This window comes from Geospiza fortis, unplaced genomic scaffold (genome assembly GCF_000277835.1).
Source record: "Geospiza fortis unplaced genomic scaffold, GeoFor_1.0 scaffold16, whole genome shotgun sequence".
Classification (NCBI taxonomy): domain Eukaryota; kingdom Metazoa; phylum Chordata; class Aves; order Passeriformes; family Thraupidae; genus Geospiza; species Geospiza fortis.
Window position 1 is genome coordinate 12,101,710 of NW_005054302.1, and position 24,203 is coordinate 12,125,912.

At 38.8% G+C, this 24,203-nt stretch overlaps 1 protein-coding gene across 1 annotated transcript in view; it reads left to right on the forward strand.

The window, feature by feature from the left end:
• NOX4 (NADPH oxidase 4) overlaps positions 1 to 24,203 on the forward strand; it is a 100,452-nt gene that overhangs the window by 17,996 nt on the left and 58,253 nt on the right. Inside the window, exons 8-11 of the mRNA XM_014311792.2 lie at positions 2,919 to 2,999; positions 6,807 to 7,035; positions 9,017 to 9,181; positions 9,312 to 9,374. Coding sequence (XP_014167267.2) covers positions 2,919 to 2,999; positions 6,807 to 7,035; positions 9,017 to 9,181; positions 9,312 to 9,374 — 538 coding nt within the window. The remainder of the gene's footprint in view (positions 1 to 2,918; positions 3,000 to 6,806; positions 7,036 to 9,016; positions 9,182 to 9,311; positions 9,375 to 24,203) is intronic.

Genomic DNA, 24,203 nt, shown 5'->3' on the forward strand with positions numbered 1-24,203 from the left:
GGACAGTTTTAGGAAAGTTAATTGTAAATGTTCACTGTCTATCAGAAACTGAGCTTTTAAAAAAGTATTTCAGAGGCTGTTATAGTCTTGGATTTCAGCCCTAATCTGCTCTTGCACACTGGCCTGCTTAGTGATTTCTTCCTTTGTATGTTCTTCCTGAAATTGTTCTGTGTATGAGTATGCCTCTATTTTCCTGCCTTTTCAGTAAACTGTGAAAATAAGTATTAGAAGGACTGAATTAGCTGCTAATATTTTAAGAGGATAAAGTGATTATTAGTTGAAAAATTTTCTAAATTTTTTGCAATGTTATAGCTTAGAATTAGACCAACATTTTTTGTTCAGTAGTTGTTTTCAGTAGGGTTATGAAGTTATCAGAAAACACAATAAATCCTCTCAATAAATGTTGACATTTCTGACAACTTTAAAATTAATGATATTTACTATTTGGAAGTTAGGTATTTAAAATAACATTAAAAAATAAGATGCTGTTGTGCCATCTGTTTTTGTAACCAAATATTCTAGTCTTCAATTTCATCTTCAAAACTACTGCATATATCTTCCTTTTCAAAACTGTCTGTAACAGGATTAAAAATATTTTTCTAGAACCGTGCTGCTTAGTGTGTCCCTTTAAAGCATGATAAATTTCTAGTACATTTCTCAGTAACCTAACTCTTTCAGGTCTTCATCTGCAAAATTCTAAAGTAGGTTAACCAAAATTAAATATTCAACTTACCTCAAATTTTCAGGACTTTGCATTCCTTAGAAATGTATCCGTTCTGTGAATAATGTCTATTTTAAGCCCTGAGAAAGTAAAAAAAGTAAATATTCTGAAGAGCTGTAAAAATTCATGTGTATCAATAGGAAGATTATTGACTAGATTAGAATACTAATGCATGTATCTGTAGTTTAAGGATACAAGTAAGAAATACGTAATTATTACAGTGTTGGAAAATACGCTTCATGTGAGAGGTTCAAGGATTTACATACCCCTATAATTTAAGGAGGTGAAGTTCAGAGGGCCTGGTCACATTTAGGGCAACTTGATCCATGTGAGGAACCAGGATTTTATAGTAGAGATATCTGTAGGAGTGCTAAAAGAAGAATAAAATGATCAATGACCTGGAAGCTCACATTTAGACGTATTCAGGAAAGAAGTGTACAGTAATTTTAATCAATAGCAATAATTAGCTGTTGAAAGCAACATGTCAGAAGCAGTCCAGGGATTGACTTTTCATCACTGAAATTTTGAAAAATTGGTACATTCTGAAAAAGATACTAAAGAGCCAATAGAACATTCAGTGTGCAGCTTTTGGTATTATAGCATGGAACCAAATTAAACCAGAGCTCCAAGACCTGTCCTTGTCCCTTCTTATGTAATGGGGGATTAACCTAGATCATCTTTAAGGTCCCATTCTAGGATTCTATCACCTGTTTTGAGGCAGCGGATATGTTTTACCCTCTTTGTGCTTCCCAATTTCTCTTCCACTCTGCACACCACTGTTCTTTTTTTTCTCTTACTGATGATTACTCCCACAACTCCTCACAGATACTGATGACTGACTGCATGAAAATGCCTCCCAGGGTGTGAGGACTTGGAAAAGGCTTGAGCAGCTTCAAGGAGGAAAAAGTGTTAACAAAGTACTGAATGGGGGAAGAATGGCAGGGTGGAGGGGGGATTTCCGAGCCCCTTGCTGTATTCATTCCTTTGCTTCCTTTTTTTCCTCCTTTGCTTCCTTCCTTGTTATTTTGCTGCCTTGGATTTTATTTTGGTAGCCCTTGGATTGTCCAAGTTATTTTTCCTCTCTTGAGAAAGAAAACAAACAAGTTCTGTAACAACAGAACCAAATGCAGTATATGTTTCAGTTGTATTGAAGGAAGAGCAGTTAGCTGGTTGTGTAGAAAACCATAGGAGGGAAAAAGCTCTGGAAAAAAAGAAGTTAGCTGTGTCAGAGGAATAGCTTCTCTAAACCATATTGTCAGAGCTGAAGATATTTTTTATTTAATAATTGTTTCAGTTTATGAATGGGGGTAGGTTCTTTGGTTTTAGGAGGGTCTCTCCTGCCATGCTGTGTTGTGTGAGAGGTGTGTTTATGTGCTGTGAAGTAGTGTATTTTCTTAGCCATTTGGTTGTTTGTTGGTAACTATTTTACTCAAAAAAACCCCAAACAAGCTTAACAGAAAACAGTTCCAGATGGGTGTTTGCTTTGGTCTGGGTTGTTTTTATATTGCCTAACAAATTACTGATAAAAGGAAGTCACCTTCACCTCTCCTGATCTCACAGTGATAATGTTCTTCTTGTTCCTCCCAAGACCATCAGTCCTGGAGCAGTAATGTATGTGGCTTCCTGCCCTGAAAATTCTCCTACCATGCTCTTGTTGTCTCCTTGCTGTGGGTCCTATTCTTCCTGTATCTCCTTCCATTCCATACCATCACGAGGTTTTTACCCTTCCCACTGCCCTTCTGTTGCTGTCCATGCTACCTGTTTGTGTGCTGCAGCCTTAGTGACACGTTAAACTGTATTGGGGCAGGGAGAAAGTAAGGTGACACTCACTGTAAGGAGGTTGAGTTCTGAGACTGGAGGTGGAAGAACTATTCCAGCTGTAAGGATCTCATGGGGACTAACTAGGACCTGTGAAAGCACTCAAGTCTCCCTGTTTCAGAAGAGTTCTCCATCTGGCTCTGTACTTCTACACCCTTACCTCTCCTTCTCAGCTTGTTACTTCTGTGCCAGTCACTTGTTCTTCTCAACACTTAATTGTGTGCAAGTACAGTGTGCCTGTAGGAAAACATTCTGGGCTTTGACTATTTTGCATAACTGTGCAGTGTATAATGATGTCCTGTGTGCGCAGGTCTGCTTTTAATTATCAGTGATTCCATCTGAGTTGAAACAGCATTGAACCATGGTTTATTCTTTCCAGGGTTTCAAACTATGACATCTTCTGGTATACACACAACCTTTTCTTTGTCTTCTATATGCTGCTGATGCTGCATGTTTCTGGGTAAGTAAATGGAAAATACTCTTCCTTTTCCTGAAGAACAACCAGAAAGAGCAGTTTCCTTGATTGCTGCCTTTCCTGAGCTTGCTTGAGCGCAGTGGGCCAACTTTGGGACAAGATGTTGTCCTCTGGTGTGTGTTTAAATAAAGATCAGGTTGTAGCTTGGAGATTTGTGTGTGCTACAGCCAACTAGCACAAACTTCTTCACTTTCAAGATTATTCCTTTTCCATTCAGTGTCTAGTGAGAAATCAAGAAAACATAGTTTCTTTTTCTGCCCTCTCTTACCTGTTTGCTGAGACAAGAATATGAAGCAAGGTTGCTCATCCCTTGCGTTTTCCTTTCTGCCGTCATTTTTGACTCCAAAGGAGAGGGAAGGAATGTCATCTCCCTAATTACCTCTTTCTCTTTGCTTACAAAACTTCCTAGTTTTTCTTCTTTTCACAAACATCAGACCAGTGTTTATGTGCCGTGAAGCTGATTGTCAGATCTGTATCAGGCACAAACAAACTGGGCTCTGTTGCAAGGTAAAGCATCTTCCAGAAGTTACGACATATGTCTGCGTGGGTTGGGGGTTGGACTAAGTGACCTTTAAAGGTTCCTTCCAACTCAAACTATTCTATGATTATGTGAAAATCTGTTCCATTAACATCTCTGAGGTTTTCTTTGTGGATTTAGATGCAGATTGTAGAGAAGGGAAGGTGTATTTGAATGAGGTTTATTTCTTCATGTCATCAAATATCTACTGAAACACAGGGTGCTTGAGTGTGTGACAGTAAGCCCTTCTGCTTAAAGTAAACTTGGAAAGGCAATTAGGCCTAGCAAGATCATTATAGGAATAAGTTGTTGAATAAAATGTGCTGTTAAAGAAATCATGAGTTCAAAGCAATTGAAACTTCTAGACACAGTTCCAGTTCTCTGAGTTTGTTGGGTTTTTTTGAGTTATTGTTTGTGTAATGGGGTTGTTTGGGTTTTTTGGTTTTGTTGGTTTTTTGTTGTGTTTTTTTTTTTTCCAATGGCATAGTGCTTGTTTATGGCTAGGGAAAATGGATCTAACCTGTTCTCCCCATCCGAGGCCAGGATGAATTTTTTTGAAATTATTCTTGACAGGTGTTTGTCAAATTCTTTAAAACATCTGGCAACTGAGATCCTGTAACCTCCCTAGGCAGTCTGTTCCAGTGATTGCCTTAGGGGTATTTTTCATGTCCAGTTTAATTAATCTCCTTTGTGGTGTTATCCTTTGCCCATTGTTTTCCTAACCATGTTCCATTTACCAAGTTTGCAAACCAAGGCTGCAGTAATACAGTAAGTATTGAACAGGCATATTTCTGGTACACAGCCTCCTTAGTACTAAATTACAAAGGTATTCAGTGCAAATCTGAAAGAAATGACTGTCAGAAGTGGGAGAGGAATGAGTCATAGAGAGTGGGAGTCGGTTCAACTTTAAGATGCCTAAATGTAGGTCTCTACATGTTTTCTCAGTGTCTTTCCCATTATGGTCTAATGAGTTCTGATAAATACAGCCAATGGAGCCTGAAGGATGCTTCATGTAATTTGCTGTTTCAGAGATCTACATTCAGGTGAGCTGGACTGATTCCTGGCTCCATTAGTGATATTGATAAGATCAATAGGATGTGGCCAAAAGTTGCATGAGGGGTTATTTAGATTTGACATTAGGAAAAATTTCTTCACAAAAAGGGTTGTCAGGCACTGGAACAAGCTGTCCAGGGAAGAAATAAAGTCACCATCCCTGGGGGTATTTAAGAGATATGTAGATGTGGTGCTTAGGGACAGGCTTAGTCATGAATACGGTAGTGCTGGGTTAATGGTTGGACTTTAAGATTCTAGAGGTCTTTTCCAACTTCTTTTGAAAATAGAGGAAGCTTAGATATCCATGCTTAGGTGCCTAAATTACTCCTGTGTGGGATGTCTTAGAGATTTGCAAATGCATAGCCGCTTACTGTACAGAGCAAGGCTTTTCCCATGGCTGAACTGCACAGGCAGGTTCACTGAGGTTTTACCTCTTAGGAGTAAAGTATTTCCACAGTATTGCTGGATTCTTGTTTTGTTTCAAACTGTTGCAGGTATGTTCTTACAGTATCCTTCAGGCAGCCAAACCCTTCTCAGCAATATATAAAGTGATGTGATTAATCTGTCATATGTTTGCTCAGTGCAGAACTCAACCTTTCTGGGCACTGATCTTGGGTGTGTAAGACTTACTTTTCCTTGGCAGCCTCAGGATTGGGTGTTATTGAGCTGCTGTTAACAGGCAGCTTTGTGATCCCTGTCTGCCTCTCAGTTAGCATGTTTATAATAGGTTAAATAAACTAGAGATCACTGTAGGGGATGCTCACGTTTGCAGCTACTCTCAAGGCAATCCTCTTTGGGGGTGTGCTGAGAAGAGAGAAGCTGTGGGAGTTGCTGGCAGGCATGCACACAAGGTTCACTGGAAAAATACTGCACAGGCTTTGACTTCCAGCTAAATCCACGATGCACCATAATATTTATGGAGCAGGGAACTAGCATAATGCTGGGGGTATCTGTCACTTTGCCAATATGTGGTGACCAGCAGTGATACCAGATGCAAGTGATGGGCATGATTGAGCAATAAATGCAGGCAGAAGCATGGGTGTAGGTGCAAGGACACTTCCCAAATGATTCTCCCAGGGTCAGATGGAATTTAGCAGTGAGCAGGCTTAACTTCCAAGCTGACATGGTTCACTAGACCATGTAGGAAGCTTGTTACTAGCTGTCAGGAATGCATTTTTGTAGGGAAGATTGCCAGTCGCCTGTCAGAGCCCATTTAGGTTGGGAATATTGTAGATGTCCTAGTTCTCTTTCTTCTGAGTTAAACTCTGTTGCTGCTGCTGCTGTGTGTATATTGAGGAGAAGAGGGGGGAGCACCTGTCCTTATGTTTGATTGTATGCCTTGAGCTGAGCCTTCATAACAAGGCTTAGCACTCAGAGAGCATTGTCTCAGTATGCCTCATTTCCCATCCAGCACCATCCTCTACAGGTGTCATTTAGCTTTTTTTTTTTTTTTTAATATATTCTTGTGGTTTTACTGTAATCAAATCTAGATTTGGACACAAGTAGTACTTCTGAGGAATTTTATTACAACTATTATCTGTTCTTCCTTGTTTTCAGTGATTTGTTCATGTGCTGGCGGAGTGTCTGAGGTTCCCAATTCTTTCTTCAGGGTTTTTAACTGCAACTTCAAAGTTCTCACTTCATTTTACTGTAAATTTAACTTAGCTTGAGAAAAACTAAAATAAGAATGGACCTCATAAAATAATTTGCAAGGAATGTTCCTTGGCTACCATGCAGGACTTTCTTTTTTCCTTCTATTTGTATGCAAACATGATAAACACCAAGTAGTGGGAACATTCCTGCAGTTTATGATTTGGCAACTTAAGCTACTTCTGCTACAAGTCTGCCTTAAAAACAGGGCTTGCTGACTGTAGGGAGGATGAGTGAAAACAGCCTGTGTGTGATTGAATTGGAAATGCGATTATTTAATTTTTTTTTTCAAGGCCCCCACAATATTTTCTCCATTTCAAGCAGTATTAAGCTTGAGGCTGTTCAGTGGGGGAGTGCCAAGTGAGCTGGAAAAGTTAAACCTTGACTCAAGTGACAGAAGGCTCTATTGTTGCAAAGTTTCAACCTCATTGAAAGTCCTAAACGCAAACAGAATAAAATTTCTAACAGAAGATGAGGCTTGTGACTGCTTTCTGAAGTGCTCTCTGAATGAAGATAAGTTGTTTGTTATTTTCTGTTACTTCAGAGTCTTTACTATTTTTATTTTCCTGTAGGGGAGTGCTCAAGTACCAGACCAACTTAGAGGAACACCCTCCTGGTTGCTTTAATCCTAACAAAACACTCCGACAGAATCTGACTGTGCCAAAGGCTTTTGAAGAGCTGTTTCCAGACTATACTACTGAGCCTTTCCCAGAGGACCCACTAGTACCAGAACCCTTTGTACAAAATAGATTTATGAGAGTTTGTTCCGAGGAACCCAAGTTCCAGTCGCACTTCCCAGAGGTCTGTATGATCCGACATTTCAGGTATTAAAAGCCATGCCAAGCCTTTCAGTCAGCCATAACCACTAATTATTGCTTTTCCAGACCAGATGTTTTAATACTGGAAAATATTATTAAAACCTTTTGGGGCATTCAAAGATTTGGTGGGGAGAAAATAATCTGTATTTAACCCTGAAGTACATTACAATGTGGTGCATGGAATAGGGCGGGTGGAAAAATGTCAAGAGATTGGCTGTAATGTTCTTTTCTGAACAACACCGTAAGGGATGTATTGATCCTGCTAAAAATGTGATTTTACAGCATAGCATTTCAGAGCAAACATTTATATAACATTTTGTAAGGTCCTTTTGTAAGCATTGTGTGGCAGTAGTTAATTGAAATAATCAAGCTCCATTTGTTCTCTTTTTTACCATGCGGATGCAACTCCTAATACTCATTTCTGGGTTGCAGTTGGTTGTGGCTTGGCTTTTATAGTCTGTTATTTGCAGACAAGCTTGTTTTATATGTGGCATGGATAAATAAGTATGATGAGAGTGGAGACAGAAAGCCTTTTCTTCTTTCAGTTTTCCATTTTCCTTTTGTTTCTTTATGTTTTGTGGCAGCAGCTTTTTCTTTATAGAATTTTTTTTTCTTTTCTTTTGAGAAAAGATGAGCTGGGTTGTATTGGCAAGTAGCCTGAGGAAGCTTGCAAATATGGAGTTCATGAGTCCAAGGCCCATAACAGACCCCACAGGAGTTTCTCTTTGTTATCATTGTTGTTTTCTGTGGAACATGTGTCCCCCTTACTAGCTGCACTGGGAACCCATTTTTCTATGGAGTATGTAATCCTAATGAGAAGCAGTTAATTCTACATTGAATTCCTCCAACAAAGCTCTTTGGATTGGTATTTTGTTGTGGTAATACTCCCGAATTATAAGCACCAGTGTATATCTGGCTTCATATGACCCGCAGGGCAGCAAGGAGTCTTCTTAGGGGCTTAAGATGCCTGCTTTGGAGCCATTAAGGGAAAAGGAATCATGGAAAGAAATGGCCACTCAGTGTTCTCCTGACAGCTTTGAAACATTATTTAGGACTTTTTTGGATTTGGAAATATCGTGATACCAAGTTGAAAAAAACCCCAAAACTGTGAGCTGCTGAAACTTGTAAGGCTTTTTTTTGAAAATAAATGGTCTGCTAGCTGCAAGAGATGTTGATGCATAATGTCAGAAATTGGGAAGGGAGGGAAGATGGATGAGGGTTGAGGGGCACTTCAGTGCCACAGCTTGAATGACTGAGCAGATGTGGAATTAGTAGATAAGTCTGCCATAAGCTATTGGTAATTGACTCTTAGGATGGGGATTAGCTGAGCAGCTGCAAATGTCTCCATCTGGAGCATTCACCCAGGACTCCCCATATAATCAGTGCAGAGAAATGGGTATTTCCAGGGCATTTTCTGTCTAGCATACACATCTTCCATGGGAGCAAATGGATTGTGATTCAGAACTGCCCATTCTCTGTTGTCTGTGATTTTATGCTAGTTTAATATCAACAGAATTTCTATAGCACAAGAATGAAGTTTTCTTAGGTTTTTACTTGAATCTGAGATGACTATAAGAAGCTAATAGTTAAATAATACTGGAAGTCAGACAGCATTTTTCCAGAAATGTTAGCCAATTGTATAGTACTCTGGTCTGTGTAGGTACTGTTGCTTTCATTGCTGAAACCAGCTGCAATCTAACTACATCAAACCAGAATAACATAGTAGCAAATGAAGTCATTAGCGTTTTTTTCCTGATGAGTTTTATGGTTGAAATTGCTGGTGCTTGTGGGTGATGCTGCTGGTTAGACTGATTAAGGCTTCAGAACATTTTTGGGTTTCTGCATGTAAAGAGAGGCGTGGATGTTAGATGTGAAGTGAGATCCTGAAAACACTCATGTAGTTGTGAAAATAGAAGACAGAAAGCTAAAAGTCTATGAGATAATATATTTTTGTTCTCCCTTAGACCTGGTTCTGGATTTCCGGACCGCTGTGCCTGTACTGTGTGGAGCGGCTGTACCGCTACATCCGCAGCAACAAGCCAGTCACAATCACCTCAGTGATAAGCCACCCCTCCAACGTCCTTGAAGTCAGGATGGTGAAAGATGACTTTGAAGCAAGGCCTGGTCAGGTGAGTTAATGTGGCCCTAAAAAACCACTTTGCTTTCATGTAACATTACCTGTAGGGGTGCCTATTGCTTTATAAGTGCTAGCCCATTGCTGAATGTTTTGAATGTATCCTTTCTACCATTTTATTTCAGTATGTTATTCTCCACTGTCCGAGAGTGTCTGCCCTGGAAAGCCATCCATTCACTCTTACAATGGTAAGAAATAGTGTTCTTTTCTGTACTTTCTCTTTTATTTATAGTTGGTAAGCAAATGGTCTTTGTTTCTCTCAAGGTGACAATTCTCTCCAGCAGAGCTCATGTTTCATTTATGAGGGTACCAGTGAATATGAAATGGCATGATTATTATGTGTGACAGTATTCAATGCGTACTTAATTTTCTCCACTGTTGAGAAAAAGGTAATGGGAACTTTTTTCAGTCTTCCGTAAGTGAAAACCAGTAATAAATAAATCCATTAAAAAATCCATAAATAAATCAATAAAATCCATGTGATTTTGGAAATTCTTTTATAAAAGAAATTTCAGCCATATTTCTAGACCTTAATACAGAAGTGGCACAAATTGTAATGAACTTTTGCCACCTCTCTTTTTCAATGAGAGCACATTTCTGTGACTGCCTTTTTCAAAGTTAGAAAAAATCAAGCTAAAGAAAAAAGTGTCTAAAATTGTCTTCTGCTTTTTTTTATATATTAAGAGGTGTATTGATGACTTGAGGTGATATACCAGTCAGGTGATACAATGTTAGGATTTCTACTTAAGTTGGTCTAGAATGGGAACTGAAACCTGTAGAGACAGACTGGAATAACATACAGTTGGGTTCTCTGGGAGTACATAGTGCATTTTCTGCTAAAATATCACTGTACTGGCTGGCTATATTGTTACAAAAGCAGAGCATGAGGTTGAATATTAGTGGCAGCCTTTTTCTTCTAATGGGAGTAAATGCTTTTGGATTGCCTGAATTGGACATTCTTCTTCAAGAAGACTGTGGAGATAAATGTTCATGTGTGATTGCTTTCTTTGGACTGATAACTGATACTTTATTCCTACTGAGTTATAGTGAGTGCTGTGGAGCAATTGAGATGTTTTTATGCCAGCTGATATGCTGAGGGCACAGTCAAGTCCACTTCTTTGGGTTTGTGGGGTGTTTTATTTTGGGTTTTTAATTTACTTTATCTATGCTGAGCTAGGATTCACAGGGGAACTGACACTAAATTACTTCCAAAATCAATTTTGTGCTGTAAATCTAGGAATGAATCTCACTTAAGGGAAGCTGCCTCTGCATAGCTTGGTGAAGCATTCATTGCACTTTTGCAAAGTTTTCATGGGTATTCACTTTACCAGTACAAACCAAAGAAATGTGTTATGTGTTATTTATAACACATTATTTATATTTAATGTGTTAATGGGAGTAGTACTTTTAAGACTGTCCTCTGTATAGTGCACAAAGATAAATTGATATGGAATGCTGAAAAATTACATGCATATATGAATTTATGCAGAATGGTTTAGTCAGAACTTATTTACATTTTCTTATTACATTAGTAATTGGACCATACATTTCAAGAACTATTTTAAGTCTTGGGTAGCTCTTTCCACTCCTTTTGCCCTAGTATAGCTATAAAGCTGCTCTGTACCAGTGGGCATATCTTATTTAAACATTAATCTTAAAACATCATGTTCCTAATTTCTTGCTGTCCATCTCAGTCAAAATTAATATGATGGTTATAATTTGATCATTATTAGTAAATGCACAGTTTGGAAACTGGAACTCTTATTATAAAGATTTAGTTTTCTTGTATTAGGACACTGCTAAAACAATGGATTTTGTGGTTTTAATTTTTAGAAATAATGCCATCAAAAATATTTGGCCTGGTTCAGATGAGAGTTTTTGTCAGAGAAGAAACTGCTGACACAGACCTACTGGGTGAGGTCATAAGATGAAGTTGAATTGGATGTCAGATTTCTTGCATGAATTGAGAATTTCATCCAGTATTTAAAATGGCAAAGTATGACAATACATTTTATGTAAAATTATTTTTGCAGATGAACTTCTAGAGCCAGGAACTGTGGAAAATCTCTTGTTGTGAATTTGAGTCTTAGCAAACATAAATAAGTGATAATGTGCAGTATATTTTCAATATGTAATTGTAGTTGATAAATTCCAGTATGTGTAAGTTTTACAGCCACGTATTAAATACCTAACATTAAAATTAGCAATTTCCACTTATGCACAATGAATTGTATTTTAGGTAAGTAATACTGGACCAGGCAATTTCTGTTCATGCTCAATGTTTTCTACTTTTAAGTGTGGTAATATCCTTCCGCATAACGGCATATCCTTCAAGATCACATATATATTCTATTACAAAATATGAAGTTATCACTGAGTTGATACACAAGTGTATTTTGCTACAACATTAACACTACTGGAGAAAGGCTGTCATTGGGTTAATGACTTTTACAGCATAATGAGAATTCTAAGTGTCTAGATCTATGACAATCTTTTTACTCAGCTTAAGCCAGGGACACATTTCCACGTGTCCTTCTAGGTCAGAGAATATGGTGTGGGCTGATGTCCTGCCTAGAAAGCTTTTTTGTTGTTTAATATGATGCTAGGTATAAGACAGTGCTTGTAGAATGTGTAGGGAAAAGCTTGACTCAGTCGTTTTAGAGAATTACTCTAAATTGTCTAAATCAGTCATTTTTCCACTCCCATCTGACTTACTTGTCCAAGCAAGCTGGAACACTACTGCTGCTTCTTTTATGGAATGATCATAATCCCTGGGTTATTTTTCTAGGTTGGTGATGGGGTGAGTGGCTTAGATCCACAGTAAGAAATTCATGAAAGGTCAGTGTGGCTTCAGGTACTGGAAGTGCTCTGCAGCAATGACTTCAGCAATGACTGCAGCAGAGCTGTGGGGGAGAACTGCAGTCTTCTTCCTGGCACTGTTGTCCTGCTTAGAGTCATAGAATACTTTGGTTGGAAGGGACCTCTAAAGACGACCTGGTCCAGAACCCCTGCAGTAAGCAGGGGCATCTTCAACTAGATCAGGTTGCTCAGAACCCCATCCAACTCAGGGATGTTGAATATTTCCTGGAATAGGGCATCTGCCAGCTCTCTGGTCAACCTGTTCCAGTGTGTCACCATCCTCGTTGTAGAACATTTCTTCCTTATCTCTAGTCTAAATCTACCCTCTTTCAGTTTAAAATTATTACCCTATGTCCTGTTTCAACAGATCATACTAAAAAGTCTTGTCTCCAGGCCCTATGTGATGTTCTGTTCACACTGGTTTAATATCTCACTTTGCCTAGAGCATGCTTAAAAGAGAAGAAATGACCATTGCAGGCATTGTACTCCTAAGTGTAGGTAATAACCTTAAGTGGAAAGGAAGGGATGAGTCAGCATGAAGGAGTCGTGGACATATTTTACTAGTCCCTTCCCTTTTTGAGGTTGTGTAATATTTACAGTTTAGCTCAATTTCTTACATAACACCAGGGTGGAGGAACACACAGGGAGGCTGTGTAAAGGCACTGAACTCACTCCCATTCCACTCTGGCAAATCTCCCATGTGTTTTGCTCAGAGCCACAGGGAGCTCTGAATTGTAACCAAGTGAGCATAAAGAGTCTTTATTCTTCTTGCCCCCTGCCTTTAGGTACTTTACATTGATAAGGTCCCCTTGAGCCTTCTCTTCTCCAGAAGTAAGAGCTGAACAGTCACAGCTCTCTCAAACTTTGTGGGAGATGTGTTCTAGTCCCATCATTATCTTCATGGCCTTTGTCTGGACTCTCTTGCAGTATGTTCTTGTCTTTCTTGTAGTGAAGTACCCAGCACTGGACACAGGTCTCGAAGTGTGGCTGAATAAAGGAGGATCACCTATCTCAACCCTCTGGTAGTGTCATTTATACATTCTGAAATTTAGACACTTAAAAGCACCAGTTTTCTCTCATGAGCAGTGTGATTTCCATTTCTGAAGTGTATTTCTACTGCTTTTTGTTCACTAGTGACTTTGTAGTCTCTAGTGCGACTCCTTGTCTTTGGGAAGTCTGGGAAAGGCATTGAAGAGCTGGCCCAACATTTGGGATTCCTGCAAGTGACCTGCTGGACAGTTCTAGGTAGTGCATAGTTGGCCATTCATTTCATAGTGTCTTCATTGCTCCATTTTTCTGATTTAATTTCCACAAAAAAGCTTTCTTTTTATCATTTTTATGATGCTTTTTTCACTGATTTTTTTACACAACTGTACATATCTGTTACTGTGCTGTGCAAGACAGTGTGAGTCACATTCTCAGTCCTATACACCCTGATGTCCAATTTAATTATTTTGGGTAGGGTATTATTGCATCTTAGAATTGAATTTGAGCAGAACACAGTCAGTTCCAAGATATTTTCATCTCTAGTGTCTAGAATTACGTTCTGTATATAATTACTTTAGTTGAGTGTTTGTAAAATGGACAAATTATTGTTGTGTATTTTCCCCTTGATGAACTCTTTTAAAGAGATTTGTCTTTCAGATCAAGTGCAAGATATGGTCTGGAGATCAGACCATCCAGAGAAAGCATGCTCTGCTTCCTGAGACTGACATTTCTTTACCCTTTTTGGAGGAAAGTGTGGAACTTGTCTGCTGTGGAATGCAATTTAAATGTAATTATCTAAATCAATCTTTAGAGACCTTGAAGTGTTTTTTTCTCTTTTTTTTTTTACGTTTTGGAGAGTGTTCATTTCCTTCAATAGCATTCTGGTTGCTCTTTGTTTTAACCTGTAGGAAGAAGTAGAGACTAAGGCTTGCAGTTTACAGTGGCATTGGTTTTTTTTCCATCTCCATCATACATTTTCTCCCTGATGTTTAGTTTCCTCTCTTTCTAGACACTTGACTGTGTTACTGGTGATTTGCAGCAGCATGAATCCATGACTGCATGCTTCCTTTTTTTTTTTTGCTAATGAATGGCATCAGAAGCAGAGTCCTATTTAGAATCTAAGTTAGTGTCTTAAGTCACTTTTTCTATCGTGTTTCTGGAATTTCTTGCATTAGCAAGCAGTGATTAGTAGTAAGCCTCATGGAACAGCCTTGTGCTTTGCAGATTTTAAGTGCTTCAGAAGATGTTCTGAGTTCTCTAATGAGGTCTCTGCTGAAACCACTACAGCACTTCAGAGTCAAAGCACAAACTCTCATAAGCTGCAGTTTAGACCGCTTGGCTATCAAAAGACCTGTGTCTACTCCCAGCAGCTCATAAAGCTTGGTGACCTTGTTATTTCAGTAGTGTTGATTTTCTTGTGCCAAAGGAAGGTAGGAAACAACTACATCACTTCATTTAGAATTTAGACTGTAACAGACCTTGAAATAAGGACCAGAATAAGACGTGAATCCTTCTAAATTTGGAGATGGCTCAGATCTGAGGTTTGGTTTGGGAAAATTCTGTTTTGCAACAAACATCCATAATTGCAGCATCAAATAATCTGTTATTCCAAAGTTTTGATAGTTTTGGCTGTCACTGGCAGCTGTCATGCCCCTGCTTCTTCCTTGGAGCTAAAGTCCAAATATCCTGAAGCTTCCTTTGTTACCTTTTTTTTCTTCAGTTGACATATACATGTATCTAAGGATACTCCTGTTGTTATTTATGCATAGGTACTTTGCATAAACACTTTTCCTGTGAAAAGTGAGCTTTTCCTGTGTCTATATAAGACATTCTCTGCATATCCACTGATTAGTATCTTCATGAGATAGACTTAAAAGAGACAGGTGGCTCAGAAATGGCACATAAAAAGCAAAAAATCAAAACAAGCTAAACCAAAGATCCCAGCCTTGAGACTCCAGGGCTTTATGAAATATGTGCTTTATTAATAAGGTAGGAGATTGCTTCTTCAGACCCTCGAAAGAGTTTTGGCTCTTCATTCAGTGTCTAGATCCCAGTTCTGGTAACAGCTAAGCAGTGATCAACTACTGGCGACAAGAGGTTTGAAACATTCTTTGAAACTAGAAATTTTGTTCCGTGTCAGAGTGTGCTCTGACCTCCCCTACTTCAATGCTGCATTTAATCCGCCTTTAAATCCCATTGAAGTAACTGAAAACTGGAAGAGTCTGGTAATAAAAAGCCCCAAGAAGTTCTGCCCTTTTTCTGGTTCTCCATATTTTTGAGCAGATGGTTAATTTGAAGTAGATCACATCAGGAGGATTTGTAGTGCAACATCTTCCTTCCTTTCCTTCCACATACATACAGTTCTGTATGAGTAAGAAAACTCCAGAGGGAGGATGGTATGTGTGCATTTTTTAACAAGTCAAAACTGAGTTTTTAGGAGAGGATAACTTTACACATGCAGATACTCAGATCCACTCAGATCCAAATGTATATTATTAAAGAAAAATACTCACTTGATTAATATCCAGATAGTAGAGTAATATTATCACAGGCAGAGAAAGTCTTAAATCCATTAACCATCTCAGGGTAAATAGAAGAATTACCTGGGAAGTTTCTGAATGTACATGACAATTTATATACTGTACATAAAATCTCAGAGCCATTACTTAATCATAGATTTTTTACCTTTAAGGGTTTTGTTTAGGTTTGATTTTTATTTTTTTTTTTGGTAGATTGAGTTTTCCTTGTTGCCTCTACATCTCTGTTAAAGTCCATTTGTATCTGGATTTAGATATGATGGGATTACAAGGTGGTGGCCCTGATCTGTACATTTTATGTTTTTAGGCCTGATTCCTTGTCAGAAAAATCTCAGCAAATTTTACACTCAGTATAAACAGCATCAGAAGTAGCACATTTGCTTTTGTAAAATAAAACCAGTGTTTTGTAAACCCAGAATTGTCTTTATCTCTGGACAATCCAGGGTTCATTTAAAATTAGTGAAGATCTTAACAGTCTAGCAGTGAAGTTTTAGCTCTAAGCTTCTTTAAGCCAGAAATTTTGTACTGCATAAGGAGATGATGGAGAAACATGTGCCCTGCACTGTAAACTTAAGAAATAAACTATCCACAACAGGAAAAGCCTAGGGGCCAAATTCTGAAATACTTCATAAAAAAATGGAAAAATTGTTGGAACGTTGCCTGAGTAAAAAGTACGTAAGGACATCAAGAGCTAAGTTCATACTGTCAGATAAATACAATAAAAACAAAATCTAGCATGATGACATTCTAATAAGATTTGTTAAATATCTTGTGCAAATAGTTATGAAACTTGTCTTTATGAGATGATTTGCAGAGTGTTTAGGGAAATTGTGAAGTATCTTGCTGGCGAGCTGAAGAAATCCCTAGAGCTTGTCTGCTCTTCATAGAAGTAGAATATCTAGCAGCTGTTTGATGAAGAATTTAAGTAAAACAAAAATAGAAAAGATTAATATTGCAGATGTCTTTAGTATTTCCTTAGACTTGTTTGTTTGGTTTGGGGATTAATAGTTGTGGGGTCTGTATAAAAACCCTATGTAAACCCTGACTTTTATTTAAACTTTCAAATCTGACTCTTTTGGTGAGAAGGGAACACAGAAATTGTTACACTCAAGTTCACTAAAGCCCAAGTTCTCCTTCAGCAGATACTTTAAACAGAAGGTGGCAGATCCCTCTAATCAGCTGGGTTTGGGTTTTTTTGATTCAATGAAAGTAAACTTACGATACGTAATAAGCATGTACTGACTTCAGCAGAGAAATGTGTTTTCTCCCATCAGAGATAGTGCTTTTAGTTTGGCTGCTCAGTCAGGTTAGAGCAAGGCCTAGGAACTGCCGGGGAATATCAAAATAAAACAAACAAAAATGACCAATGACCCTCCCTTAAACAAACAAACAACAAAAACAAAACCTTAGCACAAGCTTTAAGCATGAATACAGTTAACATGTGGACAAAATATTAGAGGAAATTGAGTGCCTTGCCTCTTGCTGTCCTAAAATTAAGACCATCTGGCTGGTGGGGCTCTCTGCTTCAGCCTGGCAAAATACACTGTGTGCTGGTAGTGGAGTTCAGAGGGACACAGCAGCTCCTCAAATGGTCATGATCTGACTGGAAAACCTGTTGATCCTTGGTTGTTCTTTCCATGAGTGTCTCACACCACTGAAAGCCAGTTATCATGAGCCTGGAGGTGGCCCATTGTTTTGCTTGGGGATGACTGGGGCTTCTTGTGCTGTTGAGTTTCCTTGTTCTATGTTTGTTAGCTCCGTGCATTGTTACTTGGCAATGTGTCCGTGTACCCTTGGAGGACTTGGAGAAGCAGCCATGGGCAGAAGCATTCTTCTTCGGCTTTTTGTTCCTTCAGGGACAAAGGCTTGCATCCTGAGCATCTTGAAATGTTGTGATTTGGTTTTTTTTCCCCTAAGCCAGCAACTTGAGATGCATAAATTATATAGGCTGAATACTGCTAGAATTGAAATACTTTTATTTTCTCTCTTATAGAGAGTTGGACTTGATGATCCCTATGGGTTCCTTCCAGCTTGAGCATTCTATGAGTCTGTGATGTATAGCATGTCTGCTGGGGTGAAAGGGTAGTCAGCAAGTTTTTTGCCTTGGTTATGCTGCAGAGGAAAAGAAATGCTGATTAGTATATAAAAGTGTACCTTTGTAGTGAGTGCATCCATAGCAACAATAGAGTAGCAGTTGCACTGGTACAGACCTGCTAGAAAACAAATGAAGAAATTTCATATTATATATTCAAAATTTTATTTTATGCCATATTGTGGGTATTTTACAAGTATTGGTCTATTTACAATCCTAAGACAACACTGCATTAAAAACTTGCATTTTCTTGTAATGCAAGAGTAAAATCAAGGAACAAGTAGATTTCATAGATGGGAATCTCATAGACTGAGACCTAAAGAAAACGAAGATAATTTCTAACGCTGAGAGTAATTTAACAACTAAGATTGCAGGGAGTGAATTACTAAATGCTGAGCTACAGACTCATGGGAATTAGTGGGTGTGGGTTTGTGGTTTGTGTTACAGAGGGAGTTAGACCCCAGATGACCAGAATGATCCTTCTTGGAGCTGCAGCTGCCCAGTGATGCATCCTGCAGTTTGTTATGGTGTGTTTTTTTCACTAGCTTGACTGCAGGTGTCTGAGGTTGTACAGCAAGGAGGATATGGCAATGGAAAGTGAAAAATATTTGAGATATGTTGCTGCAGCTGCTTTCTGGGCTGCTTGCTGGGAGTTGGCTCTACCATGGCAGGGCTCTGGCTGAAGCCATGGGTATTTGAGGCATGGTGGTCTTGCCTTGGTCATCCTGGCACCCCTGATACTTAAACCATGTTCCATGGTTAGGATTTCCTCACATTCAAGATGTTATGATGTCTGCCAGTTCAGTTAGGATAGCTGTAAGGCCAAGTCTCTAACAGGAAAAGCTTTTAACCAAAATCCAATCTGTAAACTAACATGATGCAGAAATAAGTAGAGACATTTTAAAAAATCTCCAAGTGCTTGAGGAAGAGATGTGTTTAAAAGAATACCTCCACGTAGTAACTTTTTTTTTCCTCTGAAATTTACTTCATACAGGATTAATTAGTTAAAGCCCAGTGTCACAGAGTTCACCTCTTATGAGTCAGACTGAAGTCTAGCTACTATTTCTTGGCTACCTTTGTATAGCATTCCTGTGTTTGTCATCACTCCTCTCCATATTCTAATGTCAGAATGAATCATTTTAGAAATGTTTGTATCAGTTCTGTATGAAACCAGACAAGCTGCAGCTTACTGAGCTTCCAAGGTTTATATTTCCTTGTCAGTTGGCAAAGTTGAAAACTTTTTATTTCTTTTTTTCTTTTTTTTATTTTTTCCCTTTTACAGAAGGAAAAATACATTGCTTGTGTTTAGTTCTTTTTTTTTCTCCTCACTTCTGCCTCTTTTCAAAACCTGCCAACTCTCTAATGTGTTTCTCTTGGTCTGGGTAAGGGTCCATTGAGTCTGCAGCAAGGATGGACTGATAATCAGGGTTTGCAGTGCAGCTGGTTCACCCTGGCAGGCAGGAGCATGGAAACAGGGTCTCTGCACTGTTTGCAGTCCCTGCCAGGATATCTGCAAATCCATATTAGGATCATATCATAGGTTTTTACTCAAAGTGAAAGACTTCTTTGAAGGAGTTTCCTTTTATGTAAACAAATCCCACAACAAGCTTTCTAATTCCCCCAATCAGACACTTCGTTCTTCCAGCTCTAGCACAGATCTTCTTTGTAATTTTGGTCACTGTTCAGGCCAGCTACTGCGGTGCCAAATGCAGAGGTGATGTTTACTGTGTTGCAGTTTACTTGAGAGCAGTATCTCCACTGGAACTTGTAAGGAGCTTTATTTGCAGAGCCACTGGGGGTTTGTAACTTGGGCATCCCTTTCATCTCCTTTCTTCTGATAACAGATATTCCTTGGTGTTATCCTGGTGCATGCATTAGCATTTCTGTGATAGTCAGTAATTAGAACTTAGCACCTCTCTAAAGAGGCTTCACAGTTCTCATGGTAGAGGTGCACAGAAGAACTGGAAACATTCAGGAATTAACTTTCTATTTTCTTGCTAGTTTGCTGTTGTCTCACCCCATTACCTGCACCCTAACGCCTAAAAAGACTGTTTTAAAATACTGAATCCACATCTGCATGTCCTTTGAACATTTCAGTGACTCCACCACTTCCTCAGACAGCCTGTTCCCATACTTGACCACTGTTTTGGGGAAGAAATTTTTCCTAATACCCCATCTAAATCTCTCCTGGGGCAACCTGGAGCTGTTATACAGTGGGTGTAAGTAGAACTGCTATGATCTAGCAGTAATTAGTTTGCTCGCTTTACATTCATATAAAAGCAAAGTAGAGGACAACAGAGAACTGTGATCACAATATAAAATTGTTAAATAAAATGTATTTCAAATATGTGTCAATGTAGTAGTGTATTATAAATTAGTTAAATTCTCCAGTTTATCTTGGCATACAGATAGATAGTAGAGCTTAGGTTACTGGTGAATGTAATTAATTTAGTGGTTTATAAGAATAAAGTTCTCCAGGGATTGTTGTACAATCCTTGTGTGATAACTTGCATTTGTATTCCAAGTTAGCTTGAAGAAAAAAAGGAAAAAAATATGGAAAGTTGGTCTTTTTTTAATCAAGATGTAGAACAACCTGTATTTTCTAAATTTTGTCTATATATAAAATCCTGTAATTTTGTTGAATGTGAAAATATAGGCATTTAAATTGAGGAAGGAATTCCATCTTAATGCTAAGAACACAGTTTGGTTTCTCTAAGGGTGTAAAATTGCACAGGTGTATTAAATGTAACAGAATTTCTTTGCCTTCCAGTTGTTTTTCAAGAAGGGCCAAATGCTGGAAGATAACCTGATGAATGTAGACATTCACACCTGTAAAATCTTTCACTTTTTAAAGGTATAGATGACCTGAGGTTAGAATAAGATGAACATTACTTCATGTTATTACAGTATCTGCAAGAGTTAATTTGTGTATCATAGCATTTTAATCAAATGAGTGCAGCAAGCAAGTTCAAAATGTGAAGAGTTACTGAAAAGCATTTCTGACCTTTAGTTTAATATTGTCTACTCTCCCTTCTCATTACAGGCTATTCAAGTTAATGGTTTCCCTTTTTGGAAAACAAGGTTGATTTAAGGAAAAGGACCTAAGATAAAGTTTTTTTAATTTATTTTAAGATTGACTAATCTTTATATTTTTCCACTGGACAGTGTACTGGACAATAAAGGAAGAGTAGGGAGATTCAACATAGTACAGTGGATTGTTTCTTAGAGTTCCTAGGTTAAAAGCTGCAGGGGGAAATCAAAATGTTATTTGCCAAAACAGTTTCAAACTAATTTTAATTGGTTTTGTTCACAGCTTCAGAGAGGGCATGATGCGTTTCTGAGGCCGCTTTGGCACACCTTCATTTAGCCATGGCAATAACCCCAGGTACTAGTACGTGATGGGAATTGTCTGGCTGGAAAGGAGCTCAGCGCAGAGTGGCCAGGGGTCGTGGTGAACACCAAGCTGACCGTGAACCCACAATGTGCCCTTGTAGCAGAGAAAGCCAAGAGCTTCCTGAGCTGTATTAGGCAGATGGACAGAGGTGACCCTTCTCCCATCAGTGATATATCTGGAGCTCTGTGCCCAGTTCTGGACTTCCCAGCACAAGACAGACATGGATGCATTGAAGCACAAAGAGTCATGAGGATGAGTAAGGGACTGGAGGTTCTCTGGGTATGAGGAGAGGCTGATAAAGGTGAACTGAGTGACAAGAGAAGAAAATAGAATTAGTCTCCTCAGAGGCACCCAGTGACAGGACAACACAAACTGATATACAGGAGGTTTCATCTGGACCTAAGAGAAACCCCTCTTTGTCTCTGAGGGTGGCACAGGTTGCCTGGACTATGGAGTCTCCATCCTTGGAGACTTTCAAAGCACAATAGGATGCTCTCCTGGGCCACCTGCTCTTGCAGACCCTGCTCTCACAAGGGGATTGAAGTAGCCAATCTGCACAGGTGTATTCCAACCTCAGCTATTGTACAATTCTGTAATTTCATGAAGGTTAAATATATAAGAGAATGTTTTCATTGCACTTCAGTACACATTGCCAGTGGTCTGTTAATAAATAATATGGAAAAATCTACCCACTTTCATGATTAAACTTCTGAAGAACTGTGTTTGAATATTTTTAAGCTGTTGGAATGTATTCTTCAACAGTTTGGAAAAAGCCACTGTTTAGAGTCTTAATTGTGTTTACAGAGATGAAATAGGTAAAATAAGTGTTCTGTGCAGTAAAAATATGTAAATACAAATTTCAGAGTTAAAATTATGGGCATGTAGGAAAGTCTGAAAGTCAGAAGAGACCTGTGGAGATCATCTGGTTTGACCTTCTGGTGCAAGAGCTGTGGATGAGGTTATTCAGTGTCGCATGAAGCAGAATTAGCAGGAGAAATTGTACCATTTCCCTGGCTGCCTGTTCCATGATGCAGAACACTTTTCTTATATCCAAATGAAATTTCCTCTGAAACAACTTGTACTCCTGGTCTGGTGTCTTGTTGTCATGCATGGTTCTGAAGAGAGAGAGCACCTTCATCTTCTCTTTAGCTGTTTTCTTAGTTATTGGTAGACAGACATCTCCCCAAGGATTTTCTTCTATGGGTTACCCAAGCACATTCCCTTACTGACTCCTCTTTGAATGTCAGGTTATCCAGTCCTCTCACTGCTTTGGTGGTCCTTTGCTGGAACACCTACATTCTTTCTCTCTTTTAAACTGGAGGAAATTCACTCCATGTAGCCCAGATAGGCATGTTTCTTCTGGTAAGATTTCTCAGCACAAGGAGATTTTTCGAGAACTCTATGAGGATGTCTCATAGCTACTTATGAGTATCAAAATAGGTTTCCTAAAGTCTAAAGAGAAATAAATCTCACTTTTATTGGATAATTCTTCAGGGTAGTGCAGAAAAGAGTTAGTCATAAGGGTGATGTAAAGTATAATAGATTTGAACCTATTCTGGCAGGAGATAAGGGGTATTCTGCCATTAACTTTGTGGAAGTAGGGAACAACAATTTTGTAGAAGATGTGCTGAGCTGGGACTGTGCATAGTTGGACTAAGAAAATCAGCCCACCTCCTATGAAACACAGAGAGCCCTGGGGCAGCCCAGAGTAAAAAACCCTACAGAAGCCTCCAGAACAGACCTTTTTGCTGCCAGTATACACCTTCCCACCTAAGAGACTACTTGCTTGCTTTTAAATGGAGAACTAGCCTTGATATTTTTGTTGAAAGATGCTGCAATGAGACATAGCAAATACTAGCCTCATTGTGTGTTTGTCTGCATCCCTCCCTTGATGCTGTTTTTCTTTGGAGACTAAGACATGCTAAAATAATTGGGGCTCTGGGTTTCTGTACCTCATTTTTTAGGAAAACTTGGAATATAATAAGGAGTTACATAAAAGTCTATCTAGTAATCAGTCATTGTAAAAGGAGTGCTCTTCCCCCTCAGGAAAACGGAGTGATGAGCTGTGACTTTGTATTCCCTGTTTAGTTTTTCCAAGATGTAGATAATGCTAACCTTTTACCTGTTTCTGCTGCTAAATACAGAACTGACAGGAATGGATTCTCAGCTCTGGGGTCTGTGGCTTCACAGTACACAGAAAATATTATCTTGGGAACACTGATGTCAAAGGTCCAGAACAGAGCCAGGAAATATCTTTATAAGCATGGTGCATGAGTATTTGGTGCAAGGATTCTCTTCCTGCCCCTTCTTATTTATAGTATGGATGTGTTCTTTGAATTTTAGCCCTCCCCTCAAAACTGCTGTTTGTCCTTAGTAGTAGGAAAAAAAAAGGGACAGAACATCATCTGTTGGGTATTGGTTTCATGATAGAGCTTGGATTGATCATTTACAGGTTCTAAGAAAGGCATCAAAACTCAGGAATAATATCTCTTATCAAAAAGAAATCGATGGTGTTGGTTTGTAGAAGGAAAGTGAAGAATCTTTTCTTGATGTTGCTTGTCCTGTTTATGTGTGCATCGTTTGATGTACCTGCAAAAGCTGTCCAAACAGTGCATTTGAAGTGTCCCTCTAGCAAGGAATGAAAGTAAGGGGGGGTCCTTAGCCCTTGACTGGAGGTTTTCAAATAACATGGTGTGGATAAGATTTTTAGTGATAACATTCCTGTGTTGATAGTCACAATCAATGGCCTTGAAGTGAGGGCACATGTGTGGAGTGAGAGAATGGTGGCTGCAATGTGATTTTTATGACATGCTATGGAATCTCATGCTTTTCCTTTGCAAACTGTAAGGTCTTGTGAATTGCTTACAGTTTCCATTTCGAAGAAAGCATCAGTTGTATGAGAATGGTCAGCTTGAAAACGTGGACCTTGACATTCAAGAATCAAATGTCTCTTAAATGCCTTAAGAATGATGGGGCAGTTCCTGATTTTGAATGATGTGTCAATAGTAGAGGAATACTTCCATTCTATTGTGGGTATCCTTGCTGAGTACTGCTTAGTGAAGTGTCTGTTCCAAATCACATCAGCAAGCAAGCATCCAGACTCCTCTGTGACCAGAAGAAAGGGTTAAGTTTGAAGGATACTCGGCAT